This window comes from Schistocerca nitens, chromosome 2 (genome assembly GCF_023898315.1).
Source record: "Schistocerca nitens isolate TAMUIC-IGC-003100 chromosome 2, iqSchNite1.1, whole genome shotgun sequence".
Classification (NCBI taxonomy): domain Eukaryota; kingdom Metazoa; phylum Arthropoda; class Insecta; order Orthoptera; family Acrididae; genus Schistocerca; species Schistocerca nitens.
Genome location: NC_064615.1, coordinates 45,447,666 through 45,469,143, shown reverse-complemented (window position 1 = coordinate 45,469,143; position 21,478 = coordinate 45,447,666). Strand labels below are relative to the sequence as shown.

Below are 21,478 nucleotides of genomic sequence, written 5' to 3'. Positions count from 1 at the left end.
GCGGCGCGCGGCGCAGCGACATTACTTGGAACGAATGAGGCACCAGATACGCAGGGAATTCCAATTAGTTCGTACCGGGTGGTTATAATTAAACTTCCCCTATTTAACACGTTATAACACAGAAACTAAATACCGTGGGAGTACAAAACTCCGTAGCATTAATGTCAAGGACACGGGGAAGAGAAATAATGCAGAATCAATCAAGTGAGACCCTTTTAATGTGCTGCTACGGTACATTGTACTATTACCTACCGCTACCATTACTTCTACAAAAGGGGCTCAATATGGGGACCATCAGTGTCCAGAAGAGCCCGAAAGCGCAGCAGAACTAAGCATGTCCGTAGGTATGCTGGCAACCTCTTTTGATATCCTGCGCTTCAGATCAGCACATGTGTGAGTGTTCCCCTAGTAAACCGTGTCCTCCAGGTAGCGCCACAACCAGAAATCACAAGGACTGAGATCGGGCTCATCGTGCCGGCGAAGCATTTGCAAACGATCGTTTCGGAGAAGCAGGTGAACTTCACGAGCGATGTGCCGTGGTTCACCATCTTGCATGAAAACTGTTGACTTCTAAGCGTCTCTCCCCTTGCGGTGGCGCGGTTATTTCCATCCCTTTACGACGGTCCTGCACCTACCTGTGAACATTGTCTCAGCAGATCATCAGTAGGAAAGCCGAGTGAAACCTACTGTACTTCGACGTGAACCAGGCTGCAATTTAAGTCACTAATCTACGTTTCGGGAGGTACACGAAATGAAAGGTTGGAAACTTTGTTCTCAATTAATATATTCTGAAACGTAGGTGAACAAGTATCACTGACAAGCCCGTGCTAGTCTTAACACAATCACTCATAATCCCTTTCACTCACGTTAGCAAGTTTATGGTGTTGCATTTCCCGAAAACGTAATAGCTACAAAAATACGTATTGTTTTTGGTTGAGAATGCTCGCCAAATATTAAGTCTGTCGGTACCTAATGCAGTCACAGTTTTTAGCCACCGACCTGCTCAATACGCCACGCGTAATTTATGTCTTTTCTCGTCACAAAATTCACTTAAAAATTCCGAAATTTCTACACACAGATCGGAATAATTATTCCGTCACTTTACAACACTATCGATGTATGAAACACTCCTAGATCCGGCAACTTATCGTTTTTCTCGGAACTACTACTACACACGTCCGAACTGTTTCATGGCTAGGCTCCCACTCTTCTCCACTCTCAAGAATACTCTGTCTTCTCTACCAGCACAGAAAGGCGCGCGAAGAATATTGCTTTACCATTGCTCAGTTTACTCAACAGCCAATAGCAAAACAACATTCTCCCGCGTCATCAATAACCAATCGCAAATTAGTAAACCTAACGACTCCACTTTTCATCGGCGTAATTATCTGATATGCTGAAGTTTTGCTTATGCATAAAGTTATTTACTATTGTTATTTATACATGAATTAACTTACCCTTTATCATAAACTTACTTTACAAATCTATTCTACAAAACTCCCCTTTGTCCATATCCATAATTCTTCGAAATGTTCCTACACTAAATCCTACTACATAACTCGTTAAAGAATTATCTTCATATTAACCTTAAACCACACTCACGCATCATTCATACTGCTAAGCACATTTATAACATTTTACCTACACAAAAAGACATAATAACACTTTATGAAAATACTAGAACAGTTCATGAAAAACATTCTGTTACTTTAGTGGACTCTAGTGGGCACAGTCGAAACTAAAATCAAAGTCCCCCTATCCAGTATTGTCCTCTATCGGCTGGTACATAAACTACGTGCGCGTCCAGTCTCACGTCACCATCTGTCACTCTCCACCTCTGAGACACATCTCCCACTTAACCGCCTCCAAGGTAGGATCGGTATATGGCGCTACGCCTCACCCTGTAGGGCGGGTATGACATACTGGCGAAGCATATCGCATTAATGCTGGCCAGTCATACGGTACGTCTTAGGTCCTTGACCGCCAGACTGTTCAAAACAGAATGGGCCAATGATGAACGTAGTCGTGAAGCCACACCATACGGCTACATGTTCACCATATGGAGGCACTTCATGTACAGTGACTGGAGATCAAGATCCCCACACTCGACAATTCTTTGCGTTCTCCCCACCCGTCAGTGCAAAATTAGCTTCGTCTGTCCATAGGATGGTCCTGTCTAGCCCTCGTCAACTTCAGTCCTTGCGAGAAAGCGGAGAGCGAAGTCAATACGCCGTTGTGCGTCCTGTGGTGCAAACTACAGTATGATATGGATCTTATACGGATACCATTTGAGAATCGTTCGAAGCACCTTCCGTACAGTGGACCACGGAATGTTCATCTGTCGTATACATCACACGCACTGTCTGGCGATAGGAAATTGCGCGCAGCGTTGTCTGCCTTAGCAACAGCGATTTCATTAACCAGCTGTGATGCAACAAGTCATCGGCCTCTTCCCTGAGGGATACCCAATTCTCCAGTTGATTCGAGCTTCTTCCTCATGCTCCGCACAGCAGGTGGAGAAAGAAGACCCTTCCGTAATCCTTTCAGCTGCCGATACTGTCGAAGTGCAGCTGCAACATTACTCCGAGCGGTTCTAGGCGCTTCAGTCTGGAGCCGCGCGATCGCTGCGGTCGCAGGTTCGAATCCTGCCTCGGGCATGGATGTGCGTGGTGTCCTTAGATTAGTAAGGATTAAGTAGTTCTAAGTTCTAGGGGACTGATGACCTCAGAAGATAAGTCCCATAGTGTTCAGAGCCATGTTTTGCAACATTACTGTTGTTTTGATAATAAGATCTTCACGAATAATTCCCTGCTCCTTTTTCCCCAGCTCGTGTTGACACGTCTCTGCGATTGGTCGGTGTGTGAGACTTCGAATCGCTATGACTGATCACGGCACCTGGTGACCATAGTTGGAACTAGACGGTGCCGCTGCGAGGCATGGAATTCATGCACCTAATACTCTGGACATTAATGCTAGCAAGTCTGATACTCGTACGGTAATTTTCGTGGTATGACTTGTTAATTAGTGAAAGTTTAGTTATAACCACCCGGTACACTGAATGCGTTGTTGTTCTTGTTCTTGTTGTGATCTTCAGTCCGGAGACTTGTGTGAAACAGTTCTACACGCTAGGCTGCCCTCTTCATAACTCTTCTTCTCTTGGAAATTTCTGCAACCTTCGTCCTCCTCAGCTTGCTTACTGCAGTCAAGAATTTGTCTCCCCCTACAAGTTCCCTGTATGTCTGGTCCCTCTTTTACTCAGTTTCACCCATAAACTTCTTTTCTCCCTAATCGATTTAGTATCAGACGGGTAATATACAATGATAAACCAGAACATTATAACCCCCTACGTAATAGCCGGTATGGCCATCTTTGGCATGCATAACAGCGACGAAGCGTCGTGGCATGGAAGCAGTGAGGCCTTGATAAGTCGCTGGAGAGAGATGGCACCACACCTGCACACACAAGTCACCTAATTCTCATAAAATAGGGGGCGATGAGCTCTGACGCCACGTTCAATCACATCCCAGATGTGTTCGAGCGGGTTCAGTTCTGGCGAGTTGGTGGGTGTGTTCCTCGAACCACTATATCACACTCCTGGCTTTGTGATATGGCGCATTATCTCCCTGGAAAACGCCACAGCCGTCGGAAAACATGATATTATGAAGAAATGTACGAGGCCTACAATCGGTGGACTATACTCCTCGGTCGCCATGGTGCCTTACACGAGCTCCACAGAACCCATGGTTGGCCATGTGAATGTTCGCCAGAGCATAATGGACACACCGCCTGCTTGTCTCCGTCCTGCAGTACGGGTATCAAGGAGCTGTTCCCAGCGAAGACGACGTATTTGCGCCATCCCATCGGCATGGTGGAGAAAGTATTGAGATCCATCAGACCATGCAACGCTCTGTCACTGCACCAACGTCCAGTGCCCATTTCAGTCGCTGTTGCCGATATCGAAGTGTTAACATTGCCACATGCATGGGACGTCGGCTGCAGAGGCCCATATTAGGAATGTTCGCTGCACTGTGTATTCAGACACACTTGTCCTCTCCTAGCATTGAATTCTGATGTTAGTTCCGCCACAGTTCGCCTCCGTCCTGTTCTACCAGTCTTCCCAGCTTCCTACTTCCGACATCTGTAATGAGGGATGGCCACACAACCCCACAACATCTGGACGTGGTTTCACCTTGCCTTCCCCACTTGTTGAAGACACTCACCACAGCATTCCTTGAACACCCGTTATGTCTAGCAGTTTCCGAAATGCTCGTGTCGAACCTCTCGGCCATCACAATCTGCCCTCGGTCAAACCCAGGTAGATCGTGCGCCTTCCCCATTCCACACACGGAAAGCACGCTCACTGATATTAAATGCATCGTGCATGTGTGTGACTAGCAGTCATTTTTCGCCAGGCGTCGCTGTTATCGCCTGGAGAGGTTTATATCGATAGCAGGTCGGTATTGACAATGTTCTGGCTACACTATGTATAAGAATTAAGTCGCAACAATAGCTCTGGGAGACCGAGCACAAAGTGGTCGGATTAGTGAGGTCTAAGGCACAGATGTACTCTTTTGATCTCACTGTTCCATCTATACATTGAAGGAACAATGACGAAAAAACATGGTCCACTGCCTATGTTCGTCCTCAGCATCTAATAACCACTCACAGACGGCATCTGGGAGTACTTGCAGTGGAGGGTATACAGGGTGTTACAAAAAGGTACGGCCAAATTTTCAGGAAACATTCCTCACACACAAAGAAAGAAAAGATGTTATGTGGACATGTGTCCGGAAACACTTAATTTCCATGTTAGAGCTCATTTTGGTTTCGTCAGTATGTACTGTACTTCCAGTTGGCCCAATTGAAGGAAGGTAATGTTGACTTCGGTGCTTGTGTTGACATGCAACTCATTGCTCTACAGTACCAGCATCAAGCAAATCAATACGTAGCATCAACAGGTTAGTGTTCATCACGAACGTGGTTTTGCAGTCAGTGCAGTGTTTACAAATGCGGAGTTGGCAGATGCCCATTTGATGTATGGATTAGCACGGGGCAATAGCCGTGGCGCGGTACGTTTGTATCGAGACACATTTCCAGAACGAAGGTGTCCCGACAGGAAGACGTTCGAAGCAATTGATCGGCGTTTAAGGGAGCACGGAACATTCCAGACTATGACTCGCGTCTGGGAAAGACCTAGAACGACGAGGACACCTGCAATGGACGAGGCAATTCTTCGTGCAGTTGACGATAACCCTAATGTCAGCGTCAGAGAAGTAGCTGTGTACAAGGTAACGTTGACCACGTCACTGTTTGGAGAGTGCTACGGGAGAACCAGTTGTTTCCGTACCATGTAAAGCGTGTGCAGGCACTATTAGCAGCTGATTGGCCTCCACGGGTACACTTCTGCGAATGGTTAATCCAACAATGTGTCAATCCTCATTTCACTGCAAATGTTCTCTTTACGGATGAGGCTTCGTTCCAACGTGATCAAATTGTAAATTTTCACTATCAACATGTGTGGGCTGACGAGAATCCGCACGCAATGGTGCAATCACGTCATCAACACAGATTTTCTGTGAACGTTTGGGCAGACATTGTTGGTAATGTCTCGATTGGGCCCCATGTTCTTCGACCTATGCTCAATGGAGCACGTTATCATGATTTCGTACGGGATACTCTACCTGTGCTGCTAGAACATGTGCCTTTACAAGTGCGACACAACATGTGGTTCATGCACGATGGAGCTCCTGCACATTTCAGGCGAAGTGTAGAATCGGTGACCGATGCATTGGCAGAGGCGGACCAATTTCATGGCCTCCACGCTCACCTGACCCCAACCCCCTTGACTTTCATTTATGGGGGCATTTGAAAGTTCTTGTATACGCAACCCCGGTACCAAATGTAGAGACTCTTCGTGCTCGTATTGTGGACGGCTGTGATACAATACGCCATTCTCCAGGGCTGCATCAGCGCCTCAGGGATTCCATGCGACGGAGGGTGGATGCATGTATCCTCGCTAACGGAGGACATTTTGAACATTTCCTGTAACAAAGTGTTTGAAGTCACGCTGGTACGTTCTGTTGCTGTGTGTTTCCATTCCATGATTAATGTGATTTGAAGAGAAGTAATAAAATGAGCTCTAACATGGAAAGTAAGCGTTTCCATACACATGTCCACATAACATATTTTCGTTCTTTGTGTGTGAGGAATGTTTCCTGAAAGTTTGGCCGTACCTTTTTGTAACAACCTGCATACAGCGTGTTGGATGGACGTGGGAAACGCTGCAGTCGTTGTAATGTGGAAGTAAAACTACTTATCCGACGTCCACAAGGGCACAATAGTTGGCATTCAGGCCAACAGAGGAAGAATCTCCGACATGGCTAAGTTTATAAACTATTCGCGTGGTGCTGTGGTTAAGGTATACAGTGCATGACAAAATGGAGCTATCCAAAATTGGTAACGAGGCAGTTGTGGTTCACCACGGGTCATATATGACTAGGTTGAACGAAAGCTGCAAAGATGATTGCGAGCTAATAGACGTGCAACTCTTGCGCAGGTGACCACCCACATGCACCAAGGAGCTCCCATCTGTGTCTCCTCGACGACTGTTCAGCGAACGTTGTTGCACAGGTGCCTGGTTCATGATTTTCATCGGTGAAGAAGGCTGGTATTTGCACGTCAGTGCCGCAACAGGACGTCCACTGTGTGAAGTCACGTGGCTTTTTCAGATTAATCACGTTTTATGCTGGCGTTGGCGTGTACTGCGTAAAACTTTTGAAACGAACACCCTGCAAACGGTCGTCGGAAGGTTATGGTCTGTGAATGTTTTCGTGCCATTCCCTGGGTTATCTCATCATTCTGGAAGGTCATGTCTACCCCTACACTCAGTTTATTTTCTCGTCAGCATCTACCAGCAGGACAATGCAACGTGCTACACAGCTAACAGTGGACGTACTTGGTTCGAAGAACACCGGGATGAGTTAACCGTACTCCTCTATCCTCCAGGCCTCCCGAATTTAAACCCAGTCGAGAATCTGTGGAACTACCTTCATCGGGCTGTCCGCGCCATGGATCCTCAACCAAAAAATAATGCAGCTGGCCACGGCATTGGAGTTGACCTGTCTCCACGCCCTTCCAGAACTCATTGACTGTCATCCTGAACTTCCGCGCTACAAAATGCGGTTATTTTGCGTTTTGACAGGTGGTCATACTATAGTTAACGGACGGTATCAAAGAAAGGCTCAAGAGCGTGATTAAAATTCTGGGAGAAAGAATATTAGTGATACGATTCTTCATTGATAGTGAAGAAGAGTTACAGCATCTGCTGAGTGGAATGAACTGTCTTTTGAGTACAGAACACTGATTGAGAGCACACCAAATAAAGACAAATGCAATGAGAAACAGCGGAAAAAAGAACAGTAAGAAGCTTGATATCAGTATTTGTGATTACGGTTGGAAATTCTGCTACCTTGGAAGCAAAAGATCCTATCACTAATGAAGCGTGGAGGACATACAAAGCTGACTAGAATAGGCAAAGACAAGATTCCTGGCCGAAAGAAGTCTACTACTTCCAAAGACAGGCCTCAATTTGAGGAAGAAACTTCTGAGTTTGTACGTTTTGTACACATCCATTGTATAGTAGTGTCCATGAACTGTGAGCAACCTGTAAAAAGATGAAAATCGAAGCGTGTGAGGTAATGTGCTACATAAGTGCGTTGAAATCTAGATGGTCTGATAAGAAAGGAAATGAGGAGGTTCTCCGAAAAGTCGGCGAAAAAGTGGACGTCGGGCAACTTTAACATGAACAGGTAGGATGATAATTGTTACGACACATTCCATGATACTAAAGGGAGCTGCGGAACTCAAATAATGTAGGGAAAGACAGAGATTAGAAAACAGCCAACAAATAACTGAGGACGTAGGGCGTAGGTGCTACTCTGAGATGAAGAAGGAACACAGGAAAGAAATTCAAGTCAGATCGGATCAAACAAGTCATAAGACTGGCGACCTTAATAACAATCTTATCTATTTGCTCTTCGGCATTCTTCTGCGACACCTACGAGTTTCCAAAATTACTTGATGTAAACTATCCATGGTCAGTGATTAGGTTTCATTCAAGACCGTATGGAGTCTGAGCCACCATTTCGCTGCCGCCGTCCTGTATTGATAGCGTGTGGTCGAGTGGCTATCAATACCTCAAAATTCACTCCGCCAAATCTTTTAACATTTATACCTTCGAGCCAATCAACATCCGACGCAGAATGTAGGAACTGCTATTCGCCAGTTCCTACTTCCACTAACAGAACTCCTCGAGACGTTGCTGCTGCTTGCTACAACTTCCAGAGATTTCCTTCCAATGTTTGTCGGAAAACACCTGTGATTCACGGAAAATTACTCTCCCTTGAAAAAGTGTAGTGGGTCCGGACCATGATCCATTGAGAAGAATTAGGGCACGGCCAGCCCACCATGTCCAGGCTGAACAAAATCATCCATTCCCTCGATTCGGGAAACTGGCTATAGCGTCCATAGTAGCGAAGAGGACGAGCAGACGTGTGCGGCCTGGAACTATATGTTACAACATTAAACCCATGTCTTCCGTTCTTTCTTCCTTTCAGAAGTGTTGTGTGTCATGTGACGTTAAACTCAAATTTCACTTATTAATATGTGACTGAATCTTTACTCACTATGGTGTGGTACACAATTAAGTATGTGCACTACTGAAGAATGGAAATGCAATCACATTGTAATTAACAGATCCAATGCGCCCATAGACCATAAATTACATTCCAATACAAAGTGCTGTAATTTAGTCCATGTAATCCAAAGAAATTCACCTTCTAAGAAACTGCTGAATTTTGTACACCACGAGGTTCAATTACTAAAAGGGGCAGATAAATCACCTTTATAAAGTCAGATGGATGGCAGAATACAATTAACTGCTTAAGACAAAATAATATGTGTTGAAAACATTTAGTTACTTCTCTAGTGATGATATTTCTCCGAATTTTGTTTCCCTAGGATACCATATTTAATGCCAGTCGCATCCTTTCTGGTCGGTCATGTAAAGGATTTGCCGTATTCTGAACTTGCGGAGGCAGTGGAAGATCTAATGCCTTACATGTAAGAAATTTTCGATATTTTCAGACAAATTCCAGGAACCTTTTCCAGTGTCCGACAGTTCCTTGTAAACAGATCGGTTAATACTTGAATGCTGCAGATGGCAATGATGAGACTTCGCTGTGTGCCTTGGAAAGTATTCAAAATGTTACAGCTGGCTGTTTGTATTTCGTTTTCATGTAAAACTTAGATATTAATTTTCCTGGAGAAAAACTAGAGACCTATTGTCTCTCCTTTCTGTAGAAAATAGTTTTTATCTACCTTTTGACATAATAAATGTGTAAAAGCAGATTTCAACAACGTACACGCTTCCTTGTTTCTTTAATTTGGGTGTGTATGTTCAGAATTAGATTCTCCAGATAATAGTTTATATTCTTCAATTTTATTTTCAGTCTGGCTTGGTCGAGTTTTATTATGGGACTAGTTCTTATATTTTCTAGCCACTCCACTCCTTCAGTTTGGAAGTTGTTCTTTTGTTTGCTTGTACCACTGAAGTAAGTAAAGATCTGCTTTCTCAGATACATAGCGAAATTAATTCTATTATTTTCCGTTGTCTTATACCACACTTACATTCTTTCACATGTGTTTTTCTTATTTCGATATATTTTCTTTACTGATTACTCTGAAAAGAGATAAGTGTTCTGTTGACATCCGTTATTTATTTTTCGTCCAGTGCTAGACATTATAAGTTGTTAGAGAATCTCACTAATTCATCTTCTCACGTTTTCGGACATTATAATCCATGTTACATTTCGTCGCCTGATAGTGAGACAGTGTAGTTGCGTTTCAGTTAGGATTCAAACAGTTTGTTAGCATAGTTCAAACCGTCTGACGGCGATAAGCAGAGATATGTCGAACTATGGAGCCAGTGCCATTAAGGGAAACAATGTGAGTCTATCGCTTTAGGTTACACGGAACATACCTCACACTTTCTATCACCGGCAATACATACCACTGAACTGAATATCACGAGGCTAATATGAAGATGTTCAAAAGAAAAAAAATTGTCCATTAAAGCCTGTATAATTAATATGTTGGTGTTAATGTGTTCCACATGTGGACTGGTGAATTAATTTGTATGTCACTTCCGTTGCGACATGGAGCATTGTGATAATCTGTGCGTTGCTTGATAGTGACCGTAAAATTAAATTCGTCAGCAGCAAATAAACTGAAAATTCTACAGCCGATAACGAACCAAGTTCTTTCTTTTAATATGTCAAAGCTGTAGAAACATGTACAAACAGGATTATTAAAATGAGGTTATTGTATCGATTGAGTTCATAATATTTTGTTTTTATTGAGAACTGAAACGATGTTTTCCTGTAACATTTCATTATTATTTTCGATAAGTAGTCTCCATATCTGTCAAATATTTAAAAGAATGCACAAATAAAACAATTAGTCACTTAACTTTTTTATCATTCTAAGGCACAGAAACGACGACAATATCAACCCTGCGACTAAGAAACCATGATGTCGGAAATGAACGTTCTGTGAGGAATTAACTACTCTAAGGTCCGTAATTTTGCGCTGACATATTCCGGTATATTTGGTGTTCTTTTGTTTTGTGATGAAGCAGGAGTGAATGGCACATAATTTTAACATGCCTTTAATTACAAGGTTACTGTGTAGGATAAGCATGCTAAGATGGTGGATTCTGTTTCTAAGGATGATCATTTATTATTGAGGCTAGTAGCAAACTAAAATGATTCATTCCAGCAAGTGTCGATGTTTCCAACATTCCTTTCGTCAAATATTGCCGAGATTCATGGTGCAGTGGTAAAACACTGGACTCACACTTTTGAGGTTGGTTGTTCAAATCCACGTCAGGCAATCCATATCCTGTTTTTTTTTTGTGATTTCCCTAAACAATAATAATTTTGTAGGAATACAGTATAGTATTATAAGAATTTTGTGTGTTGTTAATTCTAAAAATTTCTTCAGAGCCCTCTTCAGAATTCTTCGATAAATGATTTTCACCACACGTATCCATTTATTTTAACCGTAATTATCTGTATTTCTCTTTTGATAGAGAAACAGTGGAGAGCATTATAATATCACTAGTGTCGAAATGAAAAACGGGCTCTGGAAAGGCCTGAAGGTGTTACCTGGAGTACAGGAAGACATTCAGAATATTTGTACACAAATATTGAACAACAGAGGGTATTAAATGTCTTGTTGGCAATGTGATGGAGATGAAGGTGGAATAAAAGTATTGTGCAGCTCCTTTTACTCCACTGCGAACTGTCTACAATGGAGCTCATAAATTAATGTTTTAAGTTGTTCTATAACTACAATTTTCCACACCCAATCAACCCCATCATTGGGATAAGTGGAACACGACTAATGATAGGCACAGCCAACTTACATCCCCATCCTTCCCCGATCTGAGATTACGGCATATCTCTGATGATCTCGTAGTTGACGGAATATTCTTTATATAGTTCTATCAGTCTTTGCTGGAACTGGTTCCAACAAAGCATCAGGGCACTGAATTTGAAAATATCTTCATGAACACCAGAGAAGACGCACATGACATATCTCAGGCAGCATAAAAAGATGTAGCGTGATAAACAGACTTGATTTATGGTTTCCCAGTCGTTTTGAATCCAAGTGCACACTTTAGAATGTCAGGAAAACAGCCGCCACGCTTTATTTTGTAAGGTAAATTTGTTATGCAACTGTACCGTAAAGGGATGTAAAGAGTTGAATGTGCACACGAATGACACTTTAACAGAACAATTTCAGATTCCGGTTGGTACCAATGAACTAACACATTACACGTAAAAGACATCTAATGGAACTACAAAGAAAAATATGGGATGTGACATAACTAATAATTGTATGAAATGATCATAAATCAGAACGCTTACTAGTAAAGGAAAGCGTTTATTATTTTCTACTTGTTTATTTTTTATATTCTGTATATAAGAAAACATCCTTCTGCTAGTGTGTTCTGATATCATTTTATTCATTTAATTGGTTAAGTCGGATCTCATTTTTTTGCAGTTTCTGTTAAATGTCTTTTATGTATTGTATGCTAGTTTATTGAAGCCAACCAGGATGGGAACATGTTCTATTACGGTGTGGTTTGTGTGTTCATTTAACTCTGTGCATCCTTCTATGTTACAGTTTGTGTAGCGTAACGGCATCTTATTTATTACCTTGTCTTATGCCCAGACATATACTACCGTGTATACTTGCTGTTGTTTAAATGTACAGCGGCGTGACGATGGCACCAGTGAAGTGTCGAAACTGGTAGCTTACAGAAAAAGAAATAAGAATAATGGAAAAATATCTAAAATATGGATAGTGTTTAATTTTTGTTCTACATAATCTTTATGTAGTTCTGTACATACTTTACATGAAGCTAACAAGCTACTTTTGCTGCAGCACACATTTTAAATATACTAAAGAGCCAAAGAAACTGGTACATCTGCCTAATATCGTGTACGGTGCAGAAGTGCCTCGACATGACATGGCACAGAATCATCTAAGACTGACGTGGTGCTGGAGGGAACTGACACCATGAACCCTGCAGGGCTGCCCATAGATCCGTGAGAGTACGAGGGGGTGGAGATCCCTTCCGAACAGCACGTTTCAAGCCATCCCAGATATGATCAACAATGTTCGTGTCTCGGGAGTGGCCATCGGAAGTTTTTTAACTCAGAAGAGGTTCCTGGAGCCACTCTGGACGTGTGGTGGGTCGCATTGTGATGCTGGAATTGCCGAAGTCCGTCGGAATGTACAATAGACATGAATGGATGCAGGTGATCAGACAGGATGCTTACGTACGTGTCACCCGTCAATGTCATATCTAGATGTATCAGGAGCCCCATATCGCTCCAACTGCGTACACCCCGCACCATTACACAGCCTCCACCAGCTTGAACAGACGCCAGCTGATATGCAGAGTCCATGGATTCAGAGGTTGTCTCCATACTCGTACACGTCCATCCAATTGATAGAATTTGAAACGAGACTCGTCCGAACAGGCAACATGCTTGCAGTCATTAACAGTCTAATGTCGGTGTTGATGGGCGCAGACGAGACGTAAACCTTTGTGTCGTGCAATAATCAAGGGTGCACGAATGGCCCTTCGGATCAGAAAGCCCAAATCGATGTTTCGTTGAATGGTTCGCACGGCGACACTTGTTGATAGCACAGCATGGAAAACTACTTCTGAAGGACGGTTGAACTTCTGTCACGTTGAACGATTTGAAACATCCACTTAGAAAATTTTATGAATGACTGTGCTGCTAAAGCTCTTACGTTATTTGATTTTTAAACAGTTGAGCACAACTGAACGTACTCAGACATTTCGCTCTTCACTTATTCTTAGTTTAGTGTTAACTAACACACAATATTTTTAGCGCAACGCAATCTTTCAATAATCCCTACAAAAGAATGGCCCTGACTAACAATAACCTATACCTTTCATGAATTACTTACCTCACGAAAATCTTCGTTACTCGAACTACTCCAATACAGCGAGCGCCAATACTGCCAGCTAAATAAAAGATTCGAACTACTGAAGGCACTAACTACTGATAGGCATAGTTAGCAAATGAAAGAATTTGATAGGGAGCAAACAATGTATTTACCTTAATAGTGTTCAAAAGTCATAATATATATCAGTTCATGACATCCAGTCTTACAAATTTACTGTCTCTGATGGACACACGTCCAGATCATCCGCTCTCAAAATTCTGCCATGTCTCTCCCCGCATCCACCACTGCAGGCGGCTCACCTCCAACTGCGCAACGCTACACGCTGTTCACATCCAACTGCCCAACACTGCAATAGCGAATATTCAACAATGCCAACCAGCCACAGACAGCACACAGCACAGCCAGTGATTTTCATACAGAGCGCTACGTGATGTTACCAACATAAAAACCTAAACAGCCTACTTACAGATTCTCTTCAGTCGGAGTTGGTCCCCTTCTTGCAAAATCTTCTTCCAGCCGCAGCCGTGTCGGAGGTTTGATGTTTTACCGGATTCCTGATATTCACGATACACTAGTGAAATGTTCGTACGGGAAAGTCCCTACTTAATCGCTACTTCGGTGATGCTGTGTCTCATAGCTTGTGCGCCGACTGTGACATCAAGTTCGAACCCACTTAAATCTTGATAACCTGCAATTGTAGCAGCAGTAACCGATCTAACAACTGCGCCAGACACTTTTTAATGTTGCTGCATTAAGTTGTTCTGAAAGCGGTGCTGATATTCAAGACAATTAAAGCGGGCTTAAAAGCTGTGAGCTATCTGGGTAAGTTAACCTTGCATTACTGAGCAACTGTTTCCCCAGGTATCCAGTCTAGCTTACCAAATTCCCAACCAGACTAAGATTAATTATAATCTTTTAATAGTCATCTTACGACAACCGGTGATATATATATATATATATATATATATATATATATATATATATATATATATATATATATACAAAGATGATGTGACTTACCGAACGAAAGCGCTGGCAGGTCGATAGACACACAAACAAACACAAACACACACACAAAATTCAAGCAAATTCAAGCTTTCGCAACAAACTGTTGCCTCATCAGGAAAGAGGGAAGGAGAGGGAAAGACGAAAGGATGTGGGTTTTAAGGGAGAGGGTAAGGAGTCATTCCAATCCCGGGAGCAGAAAGACTTACCTTAGGGGGAAAAAAGGACAGGTATACACTCGCACACACACACACATATCCATCCATCCACACATATACAGACACAAGCAGACATATTTAAAGTTTGGGCATATATATATATATATATATATATATATATATATATATATATATATATATATATATATATAAAGAAATGTATCAGTTTACATTTGCACATTTATTTTAACATTGATCATTGTTCGGTTAAAATTTCAAAATATTAAACTTGATTCATAACTAAACTGGTGCCTTATTTAGGATTGTGAAAATGTGAGTTTGTAATTTTACGGAACACATCAAATATGGAGCCAAGATTGGGAGACGGCATACAACACTGCATTTATAAAATAACTCACGAAGAACGTTGAAACATATGCAAGAGGAAATTAACCACAACCAACCGATTCAATTTTCACCCAAAGAAGTTACGTTTGTAGCGCAATCCTGTCTGTCATGAAATTACCACATACTGGTATACTAAATTCATAACTCTCTGTGAAATCTTCCCGAAAAGAATAGCTGAGGGCTACTTTGATGATTACACCACATGCTTCACGTGGTCAACTTGGATTACACAAAGAGTGTAACTCCACAATAATTTTGATAATTAAAATAAATTACATCGAAACGCAATCTACAAAGGAAAAAAGTCAATCTGGTTACTATCGTCTTACTATTAACCTGATGGGTCAAACAATTGTATAATCACGTGGTACTGGTCTCACAAAGTACACCCCACGTGGGTTGAACATAAAGAAAAGTTGCTATATTGAAAAATATTGTCAAGACGAGACGTTATAATCTCACGCACATTTGCATTTTAAGATTGATGATCTTAGAGTTACGGATGATAAAGACGTGGTTCTACTTTACTCACAAAGTAGTGACAAAGCAACTACTGGAAGATATTCTGAACTTCACATTCGAATTACACTGCATGGCAATTTAAGATAACATAAGATATTTTGGATCTAAACCTGAAATAAAGGTGATTAAATTTTCAGTTAGGCTGAACTTAAGAAATCCATTGTCCTACGGACTTAGCAGAGGCGCGCTTAGCCGGCGACCTTACCACTTCAGACGCTCGGCACGGACAGACTGGCGTGAGCCCCTACCGAGGGTGCCTAACAGATACAAACGGAAGTGACCAGAGAGGCAGCTTCCTATACCAACATGACAAGGCACGGACAGGACCATACTAAGGATAGAAACCTCTTTGCTTTTAGAAAGCGTAGCTACCTGTTCCGACGTTGATCCTACTGTTCTCTAGCAGACAGGCTTGTCTGCTACCAGCAAGCATGCAACTAGAAATACATCTGCTCATTCATCCTTTCACACAGAAGGGAAGGGGGATGACAGTGTCTTATCATATACACTATATAAAAAAAAGCGCATGTAGGTTCCGTATGAGACTGTGTGACGTGAATTACATATAAACTGTGTTTCAAAGTGTAGTAGTGTGTCAGTTCGTTCTTGTTTATGTGTAAAAGCAACACGTTCCACTGCTCAGTCTCCTCCCAGATAGAGTCAGAAACACCACAGTAAATTTAGAAGTGGAATTTATGCCGTAAATGACAAGAGATATAAGAAATTACCATGAAAGGAATCCAACAGAGACCTTTCAACTTGTTGTTTTGTGTAGGCGTTACCGACCGCTGCTCCGTATTCTGCCTGTTTGCATATCTCTACATTTGAATACGCATGCCTATACTAGTTTCTTTGGCGCTTCAGTGTACAGAGTGTCCAGAAAAGGGCTCCCTGATTTCAAAATTAAATATCTCGAAAACAAAGATCGATGGAGGAATGCAGTAAACGGTAAGTTGATTGTGAAAGCTGTAAGAAGTTTATACAGCAGTTTGAAATAACGGTTACAAGAGCTGCTAACAGATGGCGCTGTACGCTGTACAGCTCATATGAGCATACATAAGTGAAATAATCGTATGAAAACAATCTTTGCAAACAATCGCATCACAATGTTTTCAAAGTGTTCACCATTGGCACTACAGAGGTGGCGTAAACAAAGAATGAAATCCGCCATCACATTTCGTAGTGTCTCAACCGAAATGGTTTCACATGCCACACAGGTCGCCGATTCAAGCACGTCCAGCGCGGCGGGATGCTTCGGTTAGAACATGTCTTTCACTGTGCCCCACAAAAAAAGTCACAGGGAGTCAAATCCGGCGAATATGGAGGCCAATCCATGCCTGCACCAGTAAATTTGAGATTTTCCAAAGCAATGACTCGATTCCCGAAGTATTCCTCAAGAAAGCGAAACACTTGTTCGGTCCGATGTGGTCGGGCTTCATCTTGCATAAACCATTCAGTACCTGGTCGATTCTCTAACGCTTGCTGTGTGGCGACAAATTGTTCCAAAATTGCAACATAACGTGCACCAGTGACCGTTTCTCGAATGAAAAAAGGGCCAATAATGCCTCTGCTGCATACTGCAGCCCACACAGTAACTTTAGGAGAATACAGGGGTTTCGCTTCACACCAATATGGCTTTTCGGAACCCAAAAATCGCCAGTTTGGCTTATTCACGTATCCATTCAGGTGGAAGTGTGCTTCATCTGTAAACCAGATGCAGCCAACATCAAATCCTTCACTATCAATCATTGTGAGCATCTGATTAGCAAAGGCAACCCTTTCTTGCACAGCTCGTACCGGTATGGCCTGGTGCGTTTGAATTTTGAATGGAAACATGTGTAGGCTCTTTCTCAGTATTTTCTGCGTTCTGGAACGCTTCAAACCAGTCTCAGATGAAATTCTACGGACGGATGACATTGGATTTCGCTGAATAATTCCACAAACGGTGGTGATATTTTCAGGCGTAACTGCGGTTTGCTTGCGGCCAATCTGCCCCACTAGATCATTAGTTACGCTGCCTGTTCGTTGAAATTTTGCGAAGAGCGTACGAATGGTTTTCACATCGGGTCCTTTTGGAACATTAAATCGTGCTTGAAAACTTCGCCTTGTTGCCGTAGGACTCTCTTCTAACCTGGTGCACTCTAGCACCAGAAAAACGCGTTGTTCAATGGAGTACATGGTTTTAATCTCTTCCTTCGGTACGCTAACCTCCTTTCACGTTTCAATAGTGGAACTTTTTTTTTCTTTTGTGTGTGTGTGTGTGTGTGTGTGTGTGTGTGTGTGTGTGGTGCTGCTCAAGTCTGATCAACCTCGTTGATTTTTACTTCTGTAGGGAGTGGAAACGGTAAAAATTTTCTCTTTATTTATTTATTCTTCTTCCAGCTTTAGTTTGGGCACACAGAAGGGTCCTTTAACTCGCTGCTTTTGGTGTGTGTTTGAAAACATGTGTGTAGAAGTGCTAAAGGACTTTATGTCCTTAAATTATGTAGAATTACGTAGGGATATCATTTACGGAGGCTCAAATACTATCGCCCTCGGTACTTTATATTTGTGGTTGCGTAAGGGTTCTACCGTACCTACTGTGGTGAGTTGTGGTGTACTGTCACGTATCACGTCCAACTGCCGAAATAAGGTTCGTGCCTTCTCCTTGACCTTGTCTGAGAGGTAAGATTCGCTTAAGGCTCGATGAATATCATGATTCCGGATCCACCATTGGGCTCCAGTGATCCATCGTAGGCATCTGCTTTGTACAACCTGTAACTTCTTGTAGTTAGTGGCACACGTAGTACCCCAAGAGGTCGATCCATACAAAATTGATGGTTCGACTGTGGCGTGGTACAACTGGAGATTCGTGCGTTGGCTGAGGTACGAGCTCTTCAGAAATGGGAGGAGAGCTCCCAGCATTTTGAGGCCAGACGTCTTCTTCTCCATAATGTGATGACTATACAGCAGTTTGGCGTCCAGATGCACTCCAAGGTATTGTACAGTTGCTGCCCAGGGGAGTGGCTGGTCTGATATCCGTAGGCGTTCATTAACGATGGGTCTCCGACGTGTGAAGACAACAACTTTGGTTTTCTCTGCATTGACCGTTATTTTGTTCCTGTGGGTCCAGTGGTCCACTAAATCTAGTTGGCGCTGCATCCGTGTGACGAGGTGGTCCATTCTGGTGCCTGCAGTCAGGAGCGCTGTGTCGTCGGCATAGAAACTGGCAGTAACATGTGGCACCGTCGGGAGGTCGATAATGTATAAATTAAACAGCAGCGGAGATATGACAGATCCTTGTGGAAGTCCTTCAAGGACAGGCCGTAATAGTGGAACTGATCAAAATGGTTCGAATGGCTCTGAGCACTATGGGACTAAACATCTGAGGTCATCAGTCCCCTAGAACTTAGAACTATGTAAACCTAACTAACCTAAGGACTTCACACAGATCCATGCCCAAGGCAGGATTCGAACCTGCGACCGTAGCAGTCGCACGGTTCCGGACTGAAGCGCCTAGAACCGCTCGGCCACCGCGACCGGCAGGAACTGATCGCTCTGGGCTTCGGATCAGTATTTTTACTAGGCATTACGTATGGCGATTACAGCGTCATCTGTTAGCAAATTTTGTAACTATTATTTCAAACTGCTGTGTAAACTTCTTACAGCTTTCACAATAAACATACCGTTTACTGCATTCCTCTATCGATCTTCGTTTTCGAGATATTTAATTTTGAAATCAGGGAGTCCTTTTCTGGACACCCTGTAGTTCCATACATACCTTGCAGGAAGCTAAGAAGCTACTTTGTGCTGCAGCAGACACTTTAAGTAGTTTACGTACAGTGACAGACGCAGGTAAAGTTGGGTGTCCTCGGACGAATGCGTCGCTGAGCAGCGCGTGCGACGGTGTGTGCAGGTGGAGCGCGCGCTGCACGTGAGCAAGGACGCGGCGCTGCCCGCGCTGACTGTGTCTGCGGTGCTGTCGGCGCTGGAGCGGCAGGTGCAGGTGTCGGAGTGCGCGGTGCGCGGCTACCTCAGCGTGGAGGCGGACCTGGTGGCCGTGGTGGAGGCGCGCCGCCGCCCGCCGCCGTCGCGCCTCCAGCTGGAGGCGTGCGCGCGCGAGGCGCTCAAGCTGGCCGCGCTGGTGCGCCGCGCCAGCCCGCGCGTGCTCAGCGAGCTGCCGCTCAGCGTGCTCGTCGCCGCCGCCGTCGCGCACGCGCCCGCCGCCGCCGCCTCCGCCGCCCCCGCACTCGCCCCCGCCTCCGCCGCCGCGCTCACCCTCGCCGCGGCCGCCTGCGCTCTGTCGGTGCGGACGTAGTAGCGGCTGCCCGCGCCGTCGCCCCAGTATGGCTGTGTTTTGGCTGTCACTTCCCTCTCGTGAAGCTCTCTCTTCGATTTCCTTACATGTGTGTCGGAGGAAACAGTTACCATAAACGGCGAACCCTTCACCGTTAAGCTTTCGCAGTTTCGGAACCACTGTTCTCCGACTGCCGCGAAATCTTCGTACCTCCCACGGTCGGTTTCAAACGAGAGCGAGCACTTGTTACTCGAGTGCGCCGTGTTATCAGACAATAATACAGAATCTGCAGTCAGAAAACGTGCAGCACGGTATTCCACTGGACTCATTTACGTCCAGTGCCAACAGTTGAAAGCGTTATTGTCTTCCAGTAGGTTAGAAGCAGAGCAGAAGTGTGACGTAACTCAGTCACTGAGTTGCACGTCAGCTTCATTACCCGACGAAGCATCTTCGTTTTGCAGTCGTCACAATTTGAATGCCGTGGCGAATTACGTCTGCAATTGCTCCCTATATAACCATTTCCGTGTACTAGCTGTTGTAAGGTGTTTGCTCAATGAAGCAGTGATTCTGTGTTGGAAACATTTGTCTGAGTATAGTTTTATACTGTTAATACGGCTAGAAAAGAAGATATCGTAGTTCGTACATAAGCTACATAGAAGGAGTAAGAGCCTACTCTGTAAAGGTGCCAACAGTAGTTAAAACTGTGCTCGTCTATTTACTATGAAAGTTAACTCAGATAAAAGTGAAACTCATTACGAGTAATATGTAATTACTTATGAGCACAAGTTTGTAGGAGAATGTATTCTTCCCCGGTTGTAATGGCAAGTCGTTCAACATTTTAGATATTCCCTTTTTATATCATCTTGACGTTGTCAGAACGGCTGATAGTGAAGTCGTAGTGATCGCTCACACTAAGAGTGTAACAGCCTATGGACTTTTATTTTCTTTCTTATAACGCATTAAGGCACTACAAGCGGAAAAATCTCAAATCTTCGTGATACTGATACCTACAGCAGTCTAAAGCTCTTTCTTCACCACTGACGATTTTCTTATTACTAGTCACTCTAACTATAACTAGTATTAGCTACAACTCTTTAACTTCTTGCGTAAGGAATCTAAAAAGAACCTCTGTTAAAAATTATCAGTGTTGTGCGTGGCCAGCTGAAAGGAAAAATGGTGAAACAATTTGTCAGGAGATCGCAGTTACTTTCGACTGCCTCGCAAGACTTGCATTCTTTTTCATAATGTCATTTCAAAAGTAGCACTGTCAACTTCGTGATGAACGTCTACTACTCTACAGCTTCTATTAGAATCGTTGTTTATGAAGTTGAGCTTAGTTCCCGATTCACTGCATTCAGTACGGAAGCCGACTCAACTATGTCTTCTGTCTTGTGCAAGTCTTCGCAGATTATCCCTACGAGGCAGCACGGAAACTGTCACTACAGAACTCCATGCTATTTCAAGTCTCACAACAGCCACCGAACCACACAAACGTTGTATTTTAAACTCTTTACATATATTGTTACATTAATATGAGTTC

At 43.4% G+C, this 21,478-nt stretch overlaps 1 protein-coding gene across 1 annotated transcript in view; it reads left to right on the top strand.

The window, feature by feature from the left end:
• Positions 1-19,959, top strand: part of LOC126234828 (reversion-inducing cysteine-rich protein with Kazal motifs) — a 383,413-nt gene extending 363,454 nt beyond the window's left edge. Inside the window, exon 16 of the mRNA XM_049943570.1 lies at positions 19,558-19,959. Within this exon, the coding sequence (XP_049799527.1) occupies positions 19,558-19,959 (402 nt within the window). The remainder of the gene's footprint in view (positions 1-19,557) is intronic.
• Positions 19,960-21,478: the final 1,519 nt, after the last annotated feature.